Source organism: Panicum hallii, chromosome 3 (genome assembly GCF_002211085.1).
Source record: "Panicum hallii strain FIL2 chromosome 3, PHallii_v3.1, whole genome shotgun sequence".
In the NCBI taxonomy this organism is placed as follows: Eukaryota; Viridiplantae; Streptophyta; class Magnoliopsida; order Poales; family Poaceae; genus Panicum; species Panicum hallii.
Genome location: NC_038044.1, coordinates 8,404,287 through 8,423,975, shown reverse-complemented (window position 1 = coordinate 8,423,975; position 19,689 = coordinate 8,404,287). Strand labels below are relative to the sequence as shown.

Below are 19,689 nucleotides of genomic sequence, written 5' to 3'. Positions count from 1 at the left end.
CAAACCACGTCCATTTATTGAAACGGGGAGAGTAGAGCCCTTTTTAAAAGTCAGAACTGGAAGGCACTTAAGCTATTTACAATGAGGGTTTCATGACGAGTTTCATGGCATCAATTACCATGACACATCAGCATTTTTGATGATGTAGTACTGATTTAACGAGGGAAGAAAAGGAACCAATTTCATCCCCACGACACTCTGCTAACTCGTTTCCAAGATGTTGGAAATGGCGTGAAACGACCACTGTGACCGCCGTTGTTTCATGGGGGATCTTGTGCCACACTAGATCAACTAGCATTTAATTATACTGGTTAGCTTTGGAAATAGTGAAATGAAACTCTCCATTGAGGCATAGTGTTTTATTTATCCCTCCAAACTGATGTGGTATTCTTGGAAATAGGAATACGAAATCTCTATTGTGATTAGCCTTGAAGCTGTTTCATTCATGTGATAGCTTCCGATGACTTTCGCTCTCTGAACAAGGAGTGATGCCATTACTTATGTTCAATGAAAGAAGCAATGGTTCAAGTTCAGATCAGGATGGAGCACTAAAAAAACTCACCTATTCTTTCGTAGGGATCTCAAGAAACTTGCCATAGCCAATGCATGCGCAACATTCAGGTGCCTTCCTTCCGCGACAAAAATATAAAATTGCCCTTCTCATTTCCCACAATCCAGCAGGCCGAACCCAACGTCCTATAAAAGCCCCCCTGCAGCGCCTCCAGAGTCGTCCATCACAAGCAAAAAAAGCAGCATCACCAGAAGCAGCAGCAGCCGCTCTACATGGCGAGGCGCTCCTTAAGCTTGGCTTCGGCCCTCGCGGTGCTCCTGTCGGGCACCGCCGTGTGCGCCTGCCTCGACGTCGGCTTCTACGACAGGACGTGCCCCTCCGCCGAGGCCGTCGTGCAGCAGACCGTCGCCGCCGCCTTCAGGAACAACTCCGGCGTCGCTCCGGCCCTCATCCGCCTGCACTTCCATGACTGCTTCGTCAGGGTACGGTAAAGCACGTTCACATGAATCGCCGGCAGAATGTAGGGATGCCTCAGTCACTCACACGTTTGGCTACGAACGTGATTCCAGGGCTGCGATGGCTCGGTCCTGATCGACTCGACGCCCAACAGCAGGGCGGAGAAGGACGCGGGGCCCAACAACCCGAGCCTCCGGTTCTTCGACGTGGTCGACAGCGCCAAGGCGGCCGTCGAGGCCCGGTGCCCCGGGGTGGTCTCCTGCGCCGACATCCTCGCCTTCGCGGCGCGGGACGGCGTCGCGCTCGCCGGCGGCCTCGGCTACCAGGTGCCGGCCGGACGCCGCGACGGCCGGGTCTCCCTCGAGGCGGATGCGCTCAACGACCTGCCGCCGCCGTTCTTCAACGCCACCGAGCTGGTTGACAGCTTCACGTCCAAGAACCTCACCCTCGAGGACATGGTCGTCCTCTCCGGCGCTCACTCCATCGGCGTCTCGCACTGCATCCACTTCTTCGACCGGCTCTACAACTTCACCAACACAACCGACGGAGTAATAATGATAAGCAATTACATTTACTTTTCGTCATGCAATTGTGCAAACGTAATAAATCTGACATGATGGGATCAAGTGGAGTTCTCTTAATCACCGGGCGTTGCCGTTGCTGCCGTGTACAGATCGATCCGGCTTTGAGCAAGGCCTACGCATTTCTGCTCCAGCGCATCTGCCCGAGGAACACCAGCCAGTTCTTCCCGACGACGACGACATTCATGGACCTCATCACGCCGACCAAGCTCGACAACAAGTACTACGCCGGCCTGATCAACAACCTGGGCCTCTTCCGATCGGACGCGGCTCTGCTGACCAACGCGACGATGAAGGCGCTCGTCGACTCCTTCATCCGCAGCGAGGCCACGTGGAAGAGCAAGTTCGCCAGGTCCATGGTCAAGATGGGGCAGATCAGCGTGCTGTCCGGGACGCAGGGCGAGATCAGGCGCAACTGCAGGGTCATCAACCCTGTCAATGCGGCCGATGTTCTCGCCGGGTCAGGTTCTTCAGGGTTAAGTGGAGTGGCGACAAGCTAATTGGCTGTCAGTAGATGTAATAAATGCAGTGTGCACAGTGATGTGTAGTGTAATAAATGTGTGATGTTGCAATAAGAAGTGAGGCAATCAGCTAGGTAGCTTGCTTGCTACAGAAGCATGAAGACATCGAAACTAAGGAAAAAAAAAAGAGGTGACCATTTGTTGTAGTCTGTTTTGTAAGTTGATGTTCATTTGTGCACTTGAGAGTCTTCGTGAGGATGCTAATCTGTGACAAATGTTGCTGATCTTCGCAAACTTGTGATGTTCATCTGATTAGCAAATTAAATAAAATTGACTGTTGATAGATTGATCGTTTAGTTTTGAGAGAATACATACTGACAATTGCATTACAAAATCTTCATGAAAGCTGTCAATGTTGTCACTTGTCAGAAAGCAGCTGTGATGTGCAACTCGTGGATTCCTTCATCATTTATAATCCAAATTCCCAGAGAAAAGGTGGTTGACAAGCAAATTAAGCGCTATAAAGACTTTTACGACTAGTATTCGGTAGGGTATTTTAGTGAAGATGCACATTGGGTGAGAAATAATGCGCGATGACTACCGCCGCAGCTTAGGCCCATAGCACGCAGATTTTAAGAATGTCTTGGATCTAATCCCGCAATTAAGAGCCTGACTTGGAGTATGGGTCTCCCAACCGATGGATAACATGCACTACACTTGTTAAAATCCAGCGACTGTTTGCCCGCTAGTGCTGATATATAGTTAAACCTAATGCTTCAGTTCAGCATAATTGTGTGACTTACTCTTAATAAAAAGAGGTGCTCAAGCACGGTCATGAAAAAAACATAATTTTGTCATGTGACAGGGATTCTGATTCAATCCGATTACTTTTCTAGAATAAAACGTAGTGTATGTCGTAACTGTGAGTGACTTACTGTGTACAATACTATAGTTTCACTGACATTATATGCTTAAGCAGCATCCTAAAAATCTGAATCCGAAAAACACTCGAATTTAGGGCATATTTTGAAAATTATTTTAAAAGAACTTCATTCCAGCTCCTTTCATCATCTCCCTGGCCCACCCAAATCAGCCCAGCCTGAACCAGCCCACGCCTTCTCTCCCGCACGCTCTGCCCCCCCGACAGCCCCTGCACGCCGTGCACCGCCGCCCGGCTCGCTCCGTCACGCCGTGGCAGCCACTGCCCGCCCCTTGCTCCACCGCGCCGCTCGCGCTGCACGCCGCCGTAGCGGCAGCCGCTGCCTGCCCTGCCGCCCTCGCCTCCTCCCTCTCCGTTTTTTTTTCTTTCGAAGGATAAGCAAAGTTGCCGTGCTCCAAATAATAACTCTATTTATTGCGAGTGGCCACGACTCGCGTTATATGTGTGCGTACAGGCTACTCTTTCGTCCCTAAAACAAGTTATTCTAGAATTCAAAATTTATCTAAAAAATAAATCATGTTACTCTATTTAGAAAGTGTATATGCATGCAAGAATTAATTAGTGTCAATTATAGTAATAAATAGAAAATGACGAACATGATCATTTTACTTTTTTTAATTTATCTTAGAATTCTTAGGATGATTTGTTTGTTGGGTCGGAGAGGATATGTAGTAGTATATATCTCTTAGTTTCGAAGAGAAGAAAAAGAAAAATTATGTCTCATAGCGAAGCGGAGTGGAGTGAAAAGTCAGGGGAGTCATCGATCCCATGTGAAACCAAGTGCAGAATCAACATGGCCTACAGGTACCGCCCTGCAATTTATTTATTTTTTGCGAGCTTTGAATCGACACTGCAACAACTAACACATTTGTAAACTTGGAGTTGTTAGACAAGGCACGACTACTAGCACGTACGAGCGGCTTGTTACAGGCGGCCGGCCGGGCAGTATGGACCATCTACTACTTGTCAGCTTTAGCGGCTTCATTCACACGTGTGACGGCTTCGCTGTGAGTCTCACCATCAGAACAAGGATCAGATACTTAAGCCACTTTCAACCTACGCAAGCTGCATACGCTAGTTGCACATTGTCTGAATGAATATTGATCCAGTGAACGACAATGGTGGTCTATCGACGAAATAATAGCCTCCAGAGAGAACTCACCTATTCTTTTCAGCGAATATTCAGAGTGCTGGCTCTTGTTCCGACGACCTGCAGAATTGAAGCTGGTTGCAGCACGAAGCATCCGAGCGCCTTCCACCGTGACAGAATTGCCCCCCTCCGTTTCCTACGAGCCAGCAAGCACCCCAACATCCTATAAAACTACCCCCATGGCACACCCGGACATGCGTCGCATCATAGTCCAGGCAGGAAGAACGAGCTCTACACACAGCTAGATTAGCCATGGCGAAGCGCTGGTGCCTTCGCTTCGCCGCGCTCCTGGCGGCGCTCCTCCCGGCCGCCGCCTGCCTCGACTTCGGCTTCTACGACAGGACGTGCCCCTCCGCCGAGGCCATCGTGCAGCAGACCGTCGCCGCCGCGTTCAGGAACGACTCGGGCGTCGCTCCGGCGCTGATCCGCATGCACTTCCACGACTGCTTTGTCAGAGTAAGCTCATGCACAACAACAATATGATTTAGTTTTAAAAGAGATAGCGGGATAAAATCTTTTCCCATTCCATGAAAAACGATGCCACAAAACTTACTATAATTGTGAGGAACAGAGGATAAAGGACTGACGCTCCAACGACCAACCTCCTTTTCAGGGCTGCGACGGCTCGGTTCTGATCGACTCGACAACGAATCCGAACAACACGGCGGAGAAGGACGCGGCGCCCAACAACCCGAGCCTCCGGTTCTTCGACGTGATCGACCGCGCCAAGGCGGCCCTGGAGGCGCAGTGCCCCGGCGTGGTCTCCTGCGCCGACATCCTGGCCTTCGCGGCCCGGGACAGCGTCGCGCTCGCCGGCGGCCTCGGCTACCAGCTGCCGGCCGGACGCCGCGACGGCCGGATATCCCGCGACACGGACGCGCTCAACGACCTGCCCCCATCGTTCTTCAACGCCACCCAGCTGGCAGACAGCTTCGCCTCCAAGAACCTCACCGTCGAGGACCTGGTCGTCCTCTCCGGCGCCCACTCCATAGGCGTCTCGCACTGCAGCAGCTTCGCCGGTGTCCCCGACAACCCCGCCGACCGGCTCTACAACTTCAGCTCACCTGACAAGGTAAATTCAATGCATGCAGTGATATCCATCAAGTGAAATCGTTCTTATTGCCCACTTACCAGTTACCATTGCCGTGGTGTGCAGATTGATCCGGCACTGAGCAAGGCCTACGCATTTCTGCTCAAGAGCATCTGCCCCTCCAACAGCAGCCAGTTCTTTCCGACGACGACTACGCTCATGGACCTCATCACGCCCACCAAGCTCGACAACAAGTACTACGTCGGCCTGAGCAACAACCTGGGCCTCTTTATATCGGACGCGGCGCTGCTGACCAACGCGACGATGAAGGCTCTCGTCGACTCCTTCGTGCGCAGCGAGGCGACGTGGAAGGCCAAGTTTGCCAGGTCCATGCTCAAGATGGGGCAGATCGAAGTGCTGACCGGGACGCAGGGAGAGATCAGGCGCAACTGCAGGGTCATCAACCCTAGCAACGCCACTGCCACCGCTGCTGGCAGTCATCAGGTTGTTGCCGGATCAGGTTCTTCAGGATTCACCGGTGTGGCTGCAGAGTGATGTCTATTGTGAATTTGTGACACTGCAATAAGTAATGAGCACAGTAGCCTTGGTAGCTTGCTTGTTACAGGGACAGGGAGAAACACGGCGTGATTACTCCTGTAGCTTGTTGTAAGTTACATTGGTGTTCATTTGTGCATGTAGATTGATTGTGAGGAAGAAGTGGAATCTGTGCGTCTGTGCCAAAGATTGTTGTCCTATGCTAATATGTATGCTCATCTGATTGGTGAAATGGAAAGTTGATTTGTTCATGCATTTTCCACCAAAGAACAAACACGGGCAAATAATATTGCAAAATCCTTCCAAACTGTCAATATCTGTTAAGATTATCCAAAATTAAGAAAATCTGCAAAGCATATAAGTACATTCCTTCAAAATATGCCTAACGAAGCATAAGGCGATAAACATGGAAGACATATGTCGTGCAACAAGAGTCTTTTAGATTAAAATGACGCAATCAATGGATGATATAGACAACCAATTTTTTAAATCAAGTTGACCCAGTTTGTCCCTAAGTGCTGCAACTGAGAATGATTATTAATTGAATCCACCCACTTTTTAAAAGAAGAAAAGATTGATCCAATTTAGACCCTTGTCGTTTCTCATCAGTGATGTTCATAAAGAATATGGACTTAGTTGACTTGACTCAGCACTCATCCCAATCTTTGCTGACAACATCAGTAGTTAGGTAACCTTGGATTAATTTTTTTAGCCAATAGCTCAACTGCAGCAGAGCAACCGGTGTGTATTGATGTAACAAAATTTGGTTATATAATGATGCAGACATGTTTTCCGGTTTCTATCAAAGGATTATGATTTATGAATGCACACATCTTCGCTATCAATTAGGCATTATCGTTCTCAAAAGGGAAAGGAAAAGTAAATCCAATGCCGACACTGCCTGTTTAAGGTTTTCTTTCATGTTGTTCAGGAACCAGTTGACTGTACAAATATGACTCAAAACTTTGAACGTGTGTGCGATGGAAAAAAAATTGTTTTTCATTTTCGTTCCTGTTGTGAGTTGTGACCTTGTCCTATGTCGTTATATCCTTTTAACTTATCCACAAGCATCAATACATGCAAAATATGTACATGGTGTTTTGTTTGGTAGTTAACAAGCAGCTTATTCTATCGAAGGTGGGGAATATGCGGAGCAAAATCCTCTCTAAACATGTTTGAGCCACGTATGCGTTTGTAATCTTAATATATGATTTTATTCCTGCATTCCATCTCTTTGGACCATTGTTTCATTGCATAGTCATTATAGTTTATTTTGATATGGAGCCCTGAATTCTAAATCAAGGAAAGTCGACCCTAGTACATATATAAGGTGAAAGCATTCATATAATTGCACAAAGTGAACTTAACCTGCCGACAGTAACATTCAGAGAAAAAAGTGAACTTACTTGAAATTTCTCCAATAATTTTGTTTGACAGAGCATTCATATAGAGAGTAATTGCACAAAGAATCACATGGAACTAGTTCTACTCTCCTGACCTTGCATTGGGGCATGACCGCGATAAGAACGGAGTCTTGACCAGCTCTTCCAAACTTCCACCTGACATAAATTTTCATCACGTTCTCCGTGTCTGCATATTCTGAAGAGGACATGCAACACTGACATGGAACGGAGTTACAGAGGTACGTCTACCATTCTCTTGGAATGGAAGGGAAATTTCAAGTGACATCTTCTCATTGACCTTCCTGCAAAAAACACGTATCACCCATCAAACTGCTGAAAGCTACAACATCCATTCAGCAACAGTAATCAGTAATCACTTACCACAGACAAATATCCTCTGCTTTTGGCTCTGGCGCACTGACATCCGACCAGGACACTTCTGGCATCCTGAAGAAGCGAACTCTCTGCTAAGCCAACCGCCCTCGGGTAATGGCTGAACGGCCTACCGGCATGGGCCTTCCCAGCCTGCACGATTTTCCGTGCACCACCACCAGCGGGACGCTCCATGACTGACCATGGCCATTTCGTCGAGCACCTGACGTGCGGCTCTCCCACGCGGCCGTTCTGGCGCCGCGCCATTGACCTCAATCGTTGTTGCTGGGTCGCCGTGCTCCTCACTAGCTATTGCTCGGAACCCAGAACGCTCTTCTCCGGTGGATGAGCAGCGCATCCTCGAGCGCGAGCGGTTGCGCAGCAGCACCTGCGCCGGGCGCAGAGTACCGGAAGCCCAGGACGCCCTAAGCGCCGCGTCCCATTCCTACAGCGCGCGCGCGACGGCCTGAATTCATTGCCGCTCCGGCGCGCCGTGCCGGGAAGGACCCCAAAATAAGGGCGTGCCGGGGACCGGCGCCGCTGCTGGAAGGAGGCTCACGTGGGATGCCAGGCGGCCCGGCTGGTCGCCAGCGCGGCCTCACCTGCTGCCGTGCGTGAAGCCGGCAAAAGTTTGTAAATTGCAAAACATTTACAATTAGACCCCTATTAATTTATATATACACCCCTCGTTAGGATCGCGATTATGAATCGCGATCCGAATATTTGTATATAGACCCCAAAAATGTACAAATAGAACCCTAATTTGGATCGCGATAATAATCGCGATCCGACTATTTGCATATAGCCCCCTGGTTCGGAGAAGCTTTCCCCCGGCTGTCCGCCGCTGCCGCGGTCACCGCCCTCCGTCCAACTGCTCCAGCAGCTACGAGAGGACTCCGGATGCGCGCTCCGTTTGCCATTATCCAGCGCGCACGCCTGGGATATCACGGCCGGGCATGGGGCGCGGCTTTGTCGACGACTGCCGCCTCCGTCTCCTACCTGAGTCCCTGACCGCATCAAGGCAGGCGACGGCCGGCGGCGGTTGCTGCGGCTGCGGCATGCTTTGCAGCAAGAGCGAATGCGAGTACCTTTGCCGCGATTCCTTGATGGCCTGTGATCTTCTTCTGCAGTTGCACAATGCTGAATGACCCTGATCTTACTCGAGCCCCCTTTCAGCCTGCCTGGAGATCAGGCTCCTTGTTCTTTTGCCTTGGACCTGCAAATCGAAGCCCAAGTCTCAATGTGAATCTCCTCATCATGATCGATGGGATTACATACACAACATCTGCCAATTCTGAACTATTGGCAGCAGGTACCTGGCTGCAATGGACTTCTGAATTTGCACTCTGCAGCACTGCATGTAATACACAGCAGTGTGTTCCTGAGTTAGCTAGCGATGACCGGTACTAGAGCGCGCAAGGAGGAAGCACACCAGTTTAGAACAGTCTAAATGACACGGTTGCCAGTTGCCACGTCCTGACGTCTCATGGAGCCACAGTCCACAGGCATGGCAGAGTGCCTGTATAGGCGGACATCAGTGCTACAGTGCCCTGAGCGGAATTCACCAAAGGCTCAGAGCATGCTTATTTGCAGCAACTGAATAACTGATGTCCAGCCGGACAGTGCAGTGTTTCTTCACCGACGTGGCGCCTGGACTGGAGGCGAACGTGGCGGCTGCGTCCCAGCTGCTTACGACGTCGCCATCATCGCCACCGCCCAACATGGCGGAGACTTTGTTACTGCCTGCCTGTGACGTCCACCATCGACGAGTCCTCGCCGAGTCGCCGTGGGACGTCGATCTGTTTCCACAACCACCGTCTGAGTCTTCAACAGGCCGCGCACAGAGCCGTGTCGCGCTCCTGGCCGCGCGCGCGGCGAGGACTCCGAGACGGCTGTGACTCTTTCCGGCAGGGCACGGGATCGGAGAGGAGCCGGGCTCAGCCGGTCGCCGACGCCGACGTCCCGGCAGAGCATTGGCCGCGCCCCGTGTCTGCCACATGCCGTCCCGCCTCGCCAGGGCCCGGCCAGCACCCCCGTCGGTCCCCTTCGCCTCCATGGCTGGTCAGATGCAAGATGGAAATGTTCCCAGGTACCTACGAGGAAGGGGGTGGAGGCTAGCTAGGGACGGCCTGAGTTCGGCGCGCGCCGCGCCGCGCCGCCGCCCCGGCGGCCGGCTCGCCGTGGAACGGCAGGACCCCAAGCGCGGACGGTATTTCAGATACCGACCGGGTGGATGGTATTTCAAATACCGTCCACCCGGGGTACCTAATAGCCGTCCGATTGGACATGTGCGATCCGGATTAGGGGCATCTCAAGAGCGTCTTCCTCGCCAGGCGCGCGCGGCGCGGAATCCTGTGGCCGCGGTGGTCCGGTGGCTCGGGAGAAGCGGAAACTTGCTCACTTCGCCGGCGATGGCGGCCAGTGGTGGCGCGATCTCGACCAGACGGGTCCGTGAGTCCATGGGCGTGCTGCATCCGCTCGTGGTTCCGTCGAGGCTCGTCCCTTCGCCGCGCGCTCTGGACGCCCCGCCAGGACTGGAGGAGACCAGGAGCTGCTCACGCTGGAAGCATGTCGGGAACGCGTCGCGGCAGCGGTGATTGTGCGAGGCAGGGCGTGTCGCGGAGGAGACAACGCGAGCGCGGGCATCTGGTCGACCATCCTTGTCAGGGTCGGAGCTCCGAAGACGGAGGGTGTGATCCGCAGCACGCTGCTGCAGCAAGCTAGCAGCAGCCTCTTGCTGGTTTTGGCGGTTTTGTCGTCGTTGTGTGCCGCTGTTTTGACCCATTATTCGATCCGTGGTGATGGAACAGAGGAATCAACTCAGGCTGCGGCCTCCTCGTGACCTCGTCTTCCTCTGCTCGTTGCAGTGATGCATATATATTCGAATTCTACATTGAGCTGATTCTTCAGTAGGAGCGAGATATGCACCATCCTTGTTCGTTAGCTGTAATCCTTCTTCCCGATGAGCGCACCCATGAGAGGGTCCTCTTGGATCGACCATGATTGTCATGACATCCGACCAAGCAGTTCACGCCGCCGGCGGCACGGACGGCTGCGACGAGCTAGGCTGCCTCGGACGACGGCGGTGGCCATCAGGCGTAAGTTGCGCGCTTGGTGGAGGCAACACGCGTGCTCCGCGGCGTGACCTCGAGCATCGCGGTCGCCGCGGCGCCGCCTGAGTGCTCTGCCGCTCCGGCGAGCCGCCTCAGCCGCGGCGCGAAGCAGAGCGGGCGCGGAGTTGGCAGCACGGACGCGGAGTTGGACCCCAAGGGTGGACGGTATTTCAAATACCGTCCACCCCCTGGGTGCCTGAAAGCCGTCCGATCGGGATTCGGCGGTCCAGATTAGGCGCCTGGCGGAGGCGTCTCCCCGTCTTCCTCGTCAGGCGCAGCACGCGCGTTCGCTTTTGCCAGCGACGGAGGCCAGCCGTGGCGCGAGCAGGAACCAGACGCGTTTGCGGAAACGCCGCGCCCTCTTGGGCATCCTGCGCCGGCGTGAAACTGCTCCGCCGTGCGGAGGCTTGTCCCGGCGCCGGCTTGACTGCTCACCGCTGGCGACCAGAAAGCTGCTCGCACGTGGAATCGGCGGCAGGCAACGCTGCAAGGACCGAACTTGGCGCGGCGGCACCAGCCAAAAGCGGAGAGCCTCTCCGGAACGCGCCCCGGCGGCGGCGGCGATCCTTCGAGCCAGCAGACGAGACGAGCGCGGGGACACTTTTGGGCCGTGCTGCATTGGGTCGCGGGTACTCGATCGCCCTCGTCTCAGTGTCGTCGGAGATCCGCGCCGCGGTGCAGCATCAGCAGCCAGAGGCCATGGTGGGCTCTTTTCCTGCTGCCTAGCCACCAATCTGAGATGGACGCGATCTGTGGATCTGGCACAAGACTGCGGAGACCAGCCGAGGCGAGGAACTCGAACCACACCTGCTGAACGAGCACCCAACGATCAAGTGATCAACGGTTTCTGTTTCCTGATCACAAAGGGCGCAACACGCATGGTCTTGCCGGCCATGATGATGTCCTCTGCTTGGCTGCTTGTGTTCTTCTTGCCGATCTTTCCTCCCAACTTCATTGGACCACTTCCATTTTTCTTTCATTCTGTGTTTTTGAGGTGATAGAGGGCTCACAACAAGCACAAGGAAATAAACTCAAAAAGCAATCATTGTCAAGCGAAATCGCCAAGTCAACAGAGTACCAACTACCAATCACGTACATGAACAGCATCCGAAATTAAAGCCAAGTTTCAAAGGGTTCACAAATGTCCAGTTTAGGATTCAATGAGGAAAACTACTACTACCAACTATCTAACAGAGAATTCAATAAGAGCGAGAGAAAGACCATTAATACAATTATAATTGGCATTTTTACATGTTTCATATTATTTTGTACGCATGGGTATGTTGCAGAATTGGAGAGAGCTTTGCCTGGAAGACAAGTTGACAAGAGATGGAGAGCTTCACTGGAGAAGTACTGGAGAAGGTGAAGCGGCCGATCAGGCAACCGGGGAGGTGAGGGTCCGTACAACGCCGGTGCTGGTGCCCTGCATACTTCAGAAGCACACACAAGTAAGTGTGATGAGCGCTCAAGATCCAGGAGAGGATGGAAGAAAAATCAACAGTTGGGCTTGTGTCAAGTGTGGTAGCAGGTTCCTCGCGAAACAAAATGTGGTAGCAGGTCAGGTCTTAACATGGTCCAAGAGGCAACTTGGAATTGATGGAACAACTTGGGAGACACTGGGTTACTGTCAGGCTACAATTGGACACTGGATGGAGTCCTAAGAGGAGGTATCACTGGGAAGAGAAGCATATGCAACCTCCAGAATCAGTCAAGGAGGGACATGATCCATTAGCTGTGTTTGAGGAATGGTCCAGGGGCAGTAATAATCCGAAAATGAATGGTCTCATGAGCTGAAAGATGATGTTGGTCAAGGGGTCATGGCTTTGAAAGCATTAGCCCATACTAATTGATTTTCCTCATATTTAAGCTACAACTGATCCTTCCCACTTGCAGAATGAACCATCTGTTACTTTTGTAGCTCTAAACCTTCAAGTCTGAACTTGAAGGTGCTTTGATGGCTTCCACATGTGACGGCTTCTGATGACTTTTGCCGTTCGAACGAGGACCTCACCTTGAAGCCATTTTCTATCTATCATGAGGCTTCCTTTTTGATACATCATAGTTAAGGCTCAACCATCACCAAGTTAGATAGAGATGTAGAACTAGGGCCTTAAACCCAAAGGGTAACGGCCAAGCAAGCAAGCAGAGACTCACAAGACGAACCAAAAAAGCACATCGTCAAATTACAGAATCACGTTTGGGTAGAGAGAATTCACTTCATTCCGTATGTATTGAGAGGGATTGATAGAAAAATTAGTTCATTTTCCACCTCAATGCACATGCATTGAGTGAGAACAGTTTTATCCAAATCAAGCCTTTAAGTGCAACTGCGTAAGCCATCTTTCTACCGAACATCTGGCATCTTGGGGATTTTTCATCCCCCGGTGACATTTCAAAAAAAAAAACTTTCTACCGATGGATATTTATATGCCTTGCTGGCTTATTGCTTGATTAAATACTGATCCTGTGGATAGAACTTATGACCTACCGAAAAACAAGTCAATACGATGAAAGAAAAACAAGCCCAGAGAAAACTCACCTATTTTCGGCGAATATTCAGACTTCAGAGTGGCTGCTTCCACTGCTACGACAAAACTGCCCCTCCATTTTCTACAACAAGCATGCTGAAATTTCTATTCCAACGCGCTATAAACACCCCTCGTGCGATACACAGCCATGCATTCAGAAAAGCAGCAGCAGCAGCAGCACGAGGAGCTCTGTAGTCTGTAGCCATGACTAAGCGCTGCTGCCTACGCTTGGGCACTCTCCTCTCGCTGCTGGCGGCGCTGCTCTCGGCCACCGCCTGCCTCGACTTCGGCTTCTACGACACGAGGTGCTCCTCCGCCGAGACCATCGTGCAGCAGACCGTCGCCGCGGCGTTCAGGAACGACTCCGGCGTCGCTCCGGCGCTGATCCGCATGCACTTCCACGACTGCTTCGTCAAAGTAAAGCACATGCGCAACTATTGTGCAATCTACTATTTATATAAATAATAGATTTTGTTCAACATGTTCTGTTTTGTCCTCGCCTTCTCTCTGTCTACCTATATGAGGAAGTGAGGACTTCACCAGAGTGATGAACGCTTCGACCTCCGTGCAGGGCTGCGATGGCTCGGTCCTGATCGACTCCACGCCCAACAACACGGCAGAGAAGGACGCCATCGCCAACAACCCGAGCCTCCGGTTCTTCGACGTGGTCGACCGCGCCAAGGCGGCCCTGGAGGCGCAGTGCCCCGGAGTGGTCTCCTGCGCCGACATCCTGGCCTTCGCGGCCCGGGACAGCGTCGCGCTCGCCGGCGGCCTCGGCTACCAGGTGCCGGCCGGGCGCCGCGACGGCCGGAGGTCCCTCGCAAACGAAACGGACGACCTGCCACCGCCGTTTTTCAACGCCACCCAGCTGGCAGAGAGCTTCACCAATAAGAATCTCACCCTCGAGGACATGGTCGTCCTCTCCGGCGCCCACTCCATCGGTGTCTCCCACTGCAGCAGCTTCGCCGGCAACTTCCCCAACAATCCCGCCAACCGGCTCTACAACTTCAGCGGCTCAGCTGACGGGGTAAGCAAAGCATAATACTTTCCTCTCCAGAAATTAAACTAGGATGCTGAATCTTTTGGATACTATCTTCTCAGTGTTTTTATGAGCATACTTTTACTAAAAGTTGTAATCCAGTGAAAAAACATTTTATTGGAGACCCTGCAAGGTTCAGATTCAGACACGTACGTATATATATTAACTATTAAGTGAAGTTCTTACGCGGTCATAATCACTGCGGCGTTGTACAGATTGATCCGTTGCTGAGCAAGGCCTACGCACTTCTGCTCAGGAGCGTCTGCCCGCCCAACAGCAACCAGACCTTCCCGACGACGACGCCGTTCATGGACATCATCACGCCGACCAAGCTCGACAACAAGTACTACGTCGGCCTGCAGAACAACCTGGGCCTCTTCACGTCGGACGCGGCGCTGGTGACCAACGCGACGATGAAGGCGCTCGTCGACTCCTTCGTGCGCAGCGAGGCGACGTGGAGGACCAAGTTCGCCAGGTCCATGCTCAAGATGGGGGGCATCGAGGTGCTGACCGGGACGCAAGGAGAGATCAGGCGCAACTGCAGGGTCATCAACCCCACCACTAGGACCGCGGGCGTTCATCCTGCTGTCGCCGGATCATCAGGGTCTTCAGGATCCACTGGAGTAGCTGCGAGCTAATGGACGGTCAGTAGATGTGTGTGCAGTGTGCAAAGCGATTGTCTTGTTTGAATGTGATGTTGCAATAAGTAATGAGCAGATTATAGCTAGATAACTTGCTTGTTATATGATCAGTGAGAGAACACGATCCAGAAAACTGAAGAAAAGGAGGTGAGAAGTGAGCACAGTCGTCTGTTGTACGTTAACCGTTGTTCATTTGTCCATGTGTGGAGTTTGATTGTGAGGATGAAATAAATCTTTGAAAAATACTGTTGTTTGTGGAAAACATGTACGGTCATCTGATAAGTGAGGCAAGAAGTTGTCTGATCATGTATCTTGACAAAAGAATTGTACATACAGGCAATGCAAATCATTTGACAAAATCCTGGCAAACTGTCGATAGCAAGCCAGGGACCAGCCCTCATGGTCAATTCATGGGGCCTTCATCAGTTGCCATCCAAGAACCGAGAAAAAATCTGCACAGCATATGCCATCCTTATCCATATATATATACCCGAAGCAAGAGGCTACAAACGTATGGAAGGTATTTATCATGCCTTTAGGAACAAGTTGGATGCATGATTGTGCCCAGTTGCAATGCCCTACAATCAGTAACAGTACTCTAACTTTGAAATTGAGAGTGACTGTCATTGAATCCAACTATTTCTTCAAAAAAGGTATATTAGTATAATGACGGTATATTATCTAGCAGTACAAGACTGTGTCGATGTGAAATCTGCCTATTAATGAAGATTTTTTTATTACTTTGGATTTCTTTTCCTTGACATAAAAGATTCAGTATATTTTTAGCAAACGAAATTACATTTCGGTTATGAAATTTACGTGATGTTTCCTTTGCTGCGAATAAGCAGATAATGTTCTAGAATTTAAAATCTTTTTGGTGTAATAAATAAATTCCGTGTTCCATCTCCTTTCCCCGCTATTTTTGGGCATAGTAAATAAGTTTTTCCCCCCTACAAAACCCTTGAAGTCGATCACCTTTCCAGCTTCTGGTGCCATGTGGAAAATTGAAGCGAGAACTCAAGAAACAGCTCCAACCTTTCTGAATTGCATACAACACCATGTACATTCAAGTATTTACAATTTGTGGTGGAGTCGTTTCTTGCTACAGTATACGCGTGCAGAGCTACAACAAATGGTGGTTTGGTTGGGTTCTGCAGATTGTCACAAGTTCCAGATCAGCTCACAAGCAGTTTGTCACCCAGCTCCTTGCGGTAGACATGGATGAGACCCGCGCTATCGATAGTGTGCAGCTTCTCCTTCAGTATCTTCCTGTAGTGATCATCCTCATCCTCCAAGCTTCTCATCAGTTCAATCTGATAAGGAAAGGCATGTAAAGGAGATCAAAACTTCCGTTTCCTCTCCCAAGGCCATATTCTCAATTATATACTGAAATGATCACTGCCACATATAACTTAAAACTACCTGTCTCTGGAACGACTCGAATTCATCTGAGCTCAAGGAGCCATCACTGTTTGCATCAAGAAGATGCATGAGCTCCGTTGCATCTTCACCCCCGGCACCTAGATCCTCCATCACCTCAGTGAGCTCCTCGATGCTGATTCTCCCATCCCCATTTTTGTCAAGTTGACGGAAAGCAGGGTTGTTGCAGTTGCCAACTCCCCGATCACTATCTGGTAGATCACGTAGACGCAGAGCTGCTAGCTCTGCTGCAGCCAACATAATAGCCTTGAGTCGTTTAGCCTGGACAACATAGCAAGGAATGGTGGTCCTAAGCAATGCCAGAATAATATGACTTCATCTTAGCCTATAGGTTTCTAGTACCCTTGTTAGAGGAAAAGCACATATTACTGTCAGAAGCTAATTTCCAAAACTTGCTAGAGAGCATAGTACAGTAATAGAAGGAACAGGAGTTTTACCTCTCCAGGATCAGTAAGACCACCTTTGTAGAGGGAGTGAGAAGCGTCTCCACCAACAGCAAATCTGTGCATCTCTTTGGTGCGTATCTGTATCTCCATTAGGGGCCTCATCCTCCCAGGTTCACTTACATCGATGGCCACATGCAAGCTCTGGTAACCATTTTCTTTTGGCTGACTGATATAATCTTTCGTTCTACCAGGGACTTCCTTCCACAGAGATTGAATAATTTCATGCGTCCTGTGGCAAGCCCTAGGACCCCAACCTGATGAATTGTCATCACATCGAGGCTCCAAAATTACCCGCAGACCTAGTATGTCTTTAACTTCTTCTGGTTTCCGGCCATCTTTTACTAGTTTCTTCATAGTACTGAAACGGCTTTTATAGCGCCCCTGAACTGAAATATCCTGTACAATCCTATTCAACTCATCGTCAGCTTTCAGTGCTTGAAGTAACTGCTCCTTATACAAATATATCAAGGCCTTGCAGTCACTTTCTTGGCTTCTCAACCACTGATCAACATGGTCATATGAGTGAGGAAACAAGTAAAAAAACGAAAGATCCTCTAATTCTAGTGACAGATTACCCGCTCCTACAGCATGTGCAAGTGGGGCATATATCTTCATGACTTCAAGAGACTTTATCCGCTGCAAATACTTAGGGAGGTCGTCCAAGTGTCTCATCATATCAAGCTTCAGTGCAAGCTCCAATATCACCGCCCTGATGTCATAGTATGTGAGACAAAACTTTCTCAAAGCGCTTGCACTTTCATCATCCAATATGTCAAGCTTCGAAGGAGCATTCTTGAGCCTTAAGCTCTCGTGCAGCAAATGAGCTGTACTGATCCCAATCTGAGCTTTCACATCCCTCATGCTTACAGCTCCTGCATCTAGTGCTTCTCTCAGTATGCCGGCCGATATGACTTCAGCATCCATCTGTTGCCAGTCATACATTACGAAATCAAAAGGCTTATTAGATTTGAGAGCTTAACAATGGCTAAAGGAAAAGGTCCAATTCATGCCCCGGGCAGAATTTATATAAGTTTTAGTTCAAAAAAATAAAAGGATTTATAGAAGTTAAGCGAGAACAGGAATACAAAGTACTACTTAAACAATAGTAACAGTAACCAATAACACAACATTAAGAGAACTTGTTTTAGTCAACAAGCTAAAGCATGAAATTCATTAGAAAGACTATACTCATTAAAATTCCTCTTTTGATGGCTTGTTGGATTGAATCATCAGGTAATGCGTAAACTGTATCCAGGAATCATCCCAGCTCTCGAGATAAAATCAACTGACCAGTCTGACCTTACTAAAATGCAATAAGCATGTCCATATCCATTTCACCCGATTTAGCAAATCAGTTATGCTGAAAATCATTTATTGATTAGCACAGTCCTTGTTCGAAAATGCAAACTTGACAGTTGGCACAACAGAACAATAATGGAAGCCAAGAAAGCGTCGAATAACAGAAGAACATTTTCAAAAAAAAGAAATAATTTGAGCAGTAGCAGTTCATATGATAGGAAACACACTCTTATACTCCAAAATGGAAGAGAGGAAAGGGGCTAGTATCAGGTATAGCACCTGGAGGTCAGCGAGGGAGGCGGCAACGGCGAGCGCGCGTGCGAGCGCCCTACCGCCGTCGCCGTCACGGAGGGCAGGGAGCGCCAGCTTCAGCGCACGGAAGAGCAGGCGCGACGAGGAGGAAGTCGCCAGATCCTCCCCCATCCGCTCCGTCAGCTCGTTGAACGCGCCCACCAGCTCCGCCACCAGCCGCCCGCCGCCCTCCGGCGGGGGCGCCGACGTGGACGGTGCGAGCGGGGAAGACGAAGCGGCCGCGGCTGCGGCGGCACGGAGGCGCAGGCGGTGCAGGCGCGGTGGGCCGCAGCGAGGTCGGGCGCGGCGGTACGGGCGGCCGCCGGCGGGGACGGCGGCCGTGGCCGCGGCGGTCGCCATAGTTTTGGTGGACCCTGCTCTTCCCGGCGACGGATTGGGGGCGGTTACGTGGCAGTTACGTGGGGTGGAGGTTTATTTGGCAGTTGAGGTGGCCATTGGCTTGGGCTTCGCCACGTAAGCATCACGTTGGCCCACTCTCTTTCCCTCCAAAGAAAGGAAAATTAATTCATTTGAGAAATTAACTGACTTGGTTAACTTTTGTGGCTACAGAATTTGAGTCATGAAATTTAGGTTGCGTTCGGCAGAACTCTCAAATCCGATTCTTTGCTAAATCCAGCAGGAGCTATGCCTCCGAACAGTTTTTCAGAGAAAAGTGATCCTCTGCTGATACGTAGAGTGATTATCTGAAATAAACTAAAAAACTAGGAGCTGAAAGGAAAAATAGTTTCTCCTAATTTTGTAAAGTGATTCTCCATCCTGATTTTAAGAGTTTATACTAGAAAATCAAATCAAAGAAAATCACTTTCAGCCATAGAATCACTTCTCTCGTAGAATCAGCTCCCACATGGAATTAGGATCAGTTGGAGCTCTAACAAACAGACCCTAGTTTTATACTTTTTTTCAAACTATATATGAAAGATCAAACTGTAGAATGTTTTGACTTGTTTGATCGGAGATTCGGAGTTGACGCGTAGAGTTGCAACAGAGTAGCTAATTGCTATGAATTGTGCAAAAAGTGTCGTGATTCCTTTTCTGTTAACATTATTCTAATGATACTAATCATTCATTGAATAAACATATCATTAGTCATAGTAATTAATCAGTATCATTAGTCATACTAAATGAATATACTTATCCATATAAAATTAAAATTTATGTAGCATTAGTCATAGCAAAATTAATACACTAGTCATTTGTCATAGAGAAAACTGTTAAACAGTTTTAAATTTAAATTTCTATGTAACGCCCAGATCCCAACCGTCCCCTTTAGACCGAGCTCGGTTCTCCTAGATATTGAAATAAGTTAGATTTTCTTTTCGGATAGAGCTGATTTCATGGAGAGGAGGTAAGGTATGCTGATAAGATTTTATCCGTCCATGTTGATTGTGCTAGAGGGCACAAAATCAAGTCAC

At 49.9% G+C, this 19,689-nt stretch overlaps 4 protein-coding genes and 1 long non-coding RNA gene across 5 annotated transcripts; 3 read left to right on the top strand and 2 right to left on the bottom strand.

The window, feature by feature from the left end:
• The first annotated feature begins 627 nt into the window (after positions 1–627).
• Positions 628–2,513, top strand: LOC112886874 (peroxidase 5-like). The gene is made up of 3 exons (XM_025952893.1): positions 628–993; positions 1,081–1,515; positions 1,641–2,513. Exons 1-3 carry the CDS (start codon positions 784–786, stop codon positions 2,046–2,048), a joined length of 1,053 nt encoding a protein of 350 aa, XP_025808678.1. The 5' UTR covers positions 628–783; the 3' UTR covers positions 2,049–2,513.
• Positions 2,514–3,718: 1,205 nt separating this feature from the next.
• LOC112888162 lies at positions 3,719–4,247 on the bottom strand. Its single transcript, XR_003227726.1, has 2 exons — positions 4,112–4,247; positions 3,719–3,954 (listed from the first exon to the last, which is right to left on the bottom strand). It is a non-coding gene; the product is annotated as an uncharacterized LOC112888162 (long non-coding RNA).
• A 40-nt stretch (positions 4,248–4,287) lies between these two features.
• On the top strand, positions 4,288–5,939 carry LOC112888161 (peroxidase 5-like). The gene is made up of 3 exons (XM_025954522.1): positions 4,288–4,555; positions 4,713–5,171; positions 5,256–5,939. Exons 1-3 carry the CDS (start codon positions 4,352–4,354, stop codon positions 5,682–5,684), a joined length of 1,092 nt encoding a protein of 363 aa, XP_025810307.1. The 5' UTR covers positions 4,288–4,351; the 3' UTR covers positions 5,685–5,939.
• A 7,164-nt stretch (positions 5,940–13,103) lies between these two features.
• Positions 13,104–15,042, top strand: LOC112884741 (peroxidase 5-like). Its single transcript, XM_025950276.1, has 3 exons — positions 13,104–13,517; positions 13,672–14,127; positions 14,355–15,042. Exons 1-3 carry the CDS (start codon positions 13,305–13,307, stop codon positions 14,775–14,777), a joined length of 1,092 nt encoding a protein of 363 aa, XP_025806061.1. The 5' UTR covers positions 13,104–13,304; the 3' UTR covers positions 14,778–15,042.
• Positions 15,043–15,797: 755 nt separating this feature from the next.
• On the bottom strand, positions 15,798–18,654 carry LOC112884740 (probable GTP diphosphokinase CRSH1, chloroplastic). Its single transcript, XM_025950275.1, has 4 exons — positions 18,245–18,654; positions 16,658–17,590; positions 16,203–16,481; positions 15,798–16,093 (listed from the first exon to the last, which is right to left on the bottom strand). The coding sequence occupies exons 1-4, from the start codon at positions 18,614–18,616 to the stop codon at positions 15,956–15,958; spliced, it is 1,722 nt and encodes a 573-aa protein (XP_025806060.1). The 5' UTR covers positions 18,617–18,654; the 3' UTR covers positions 15,798–15,955.
• Positions 18,655–19,689: the final 1,035 nt, after the last annotated feature.

What these genes read in the sequence shown, in the direction of transcription:
- LOC112884741 (XM_025950276.1), top strand. Translation starts at nt 13,305, where the DNA reads ATGACTAAGCGCTGCTGCCTACGCTTGGGCACTCTCCTCTCGCTGCTG. An exon ending in TCCACGACTGCTTCGTCAAA is followed by an intron (nt 13,518 to 13,671) that starts GTAAAGCACATG and finishes ACCTCCGTGCAG; the next exon opens with GGCTGCGATGGCTCGGTCCT. An exon ending in TCAGCGGCTCAGCTGACGGG is followed by an intron (nt 14,128 to 14,354) that starts GTAAGCAAAGCA and finishes GGCGTTGTACAG; the next exon opens with ATTGATCCGTTGCTGAGCAA.
- LOC112886874 (XM_025952893.1), top strand. Translation starts at nt 784, where the DNA reads ATGGCGAGGCGCTCCTTAAGCTTGGCTTCGGCCCTCGCGGTGCTCCTG. An exon ending in TCCATGACTGCTTCGTCAGG is followed by an intron (nt 994 to 1,080) that starts GTACGGTAAAGC and finishes ACGTGATTCCAG; the next exon opens with GGCTGCGATGGCTCGGTCCT. An exon ending in TCACCAACACAACCGACGGA is followed by an intron (nt 1,516 to 1,640) that starts GTAATAATGATA and finishes TGCCGTGTACAG; the next exon opens with ATCGATCCGGCTTTGAGCAA.
- LOC112888161 (XM_025954522.1), top strand. Translation starts at nt 4,352, where the DNA reads ATGGCGAAGCGCTGGTGCCTTCGCTTCGCCGCGCTCCTGGCGGCGCTC. An exon ending in TCCACGACTGCTTTGTCAGA is followed by an intron (nt 4,556 to 4,712) that starts GTAAGCTCATGC and finishes CCTCCTTTTCAG; the next exon opens with GGCTGCGACGGCTCGGTTCT. An exon ending in ACTTCAGCTCACCTGACAAG is followed by an intron (nt 5,172 to 5,255) that starts GTAAATTCAATG and finishes CGTGGTGTGCAG; the next exon opens with ATTGATCCGGCACTGAGCAA.
- LOC112884740 (XM_025950275.1), bottom strand. Translation starts at nt 18,616, where the DNA reads ATGGCGACCGCCGCGGCCACGGCCGCCGTCCCCGCCGGCGGCCGCCCG. An exon ending in CCTCCCTCGCTGACCTCCAG is followed by an intron (nt 17,591 to 18,244) that starts GTGCTATACCTG and finishes GACTGGCAACAG; the next exon opens with ATGGATGCTGAAGTCATATC. An exon ending in GTCTTACTGATCCTGGAGAG is followed by an intron (nt 16,482 to 16,657) that starts GTAAAACTCCTG and finishes TATGTTGTCCAG; the next exon opens with GCTAAACGACTCAAGGCTAT.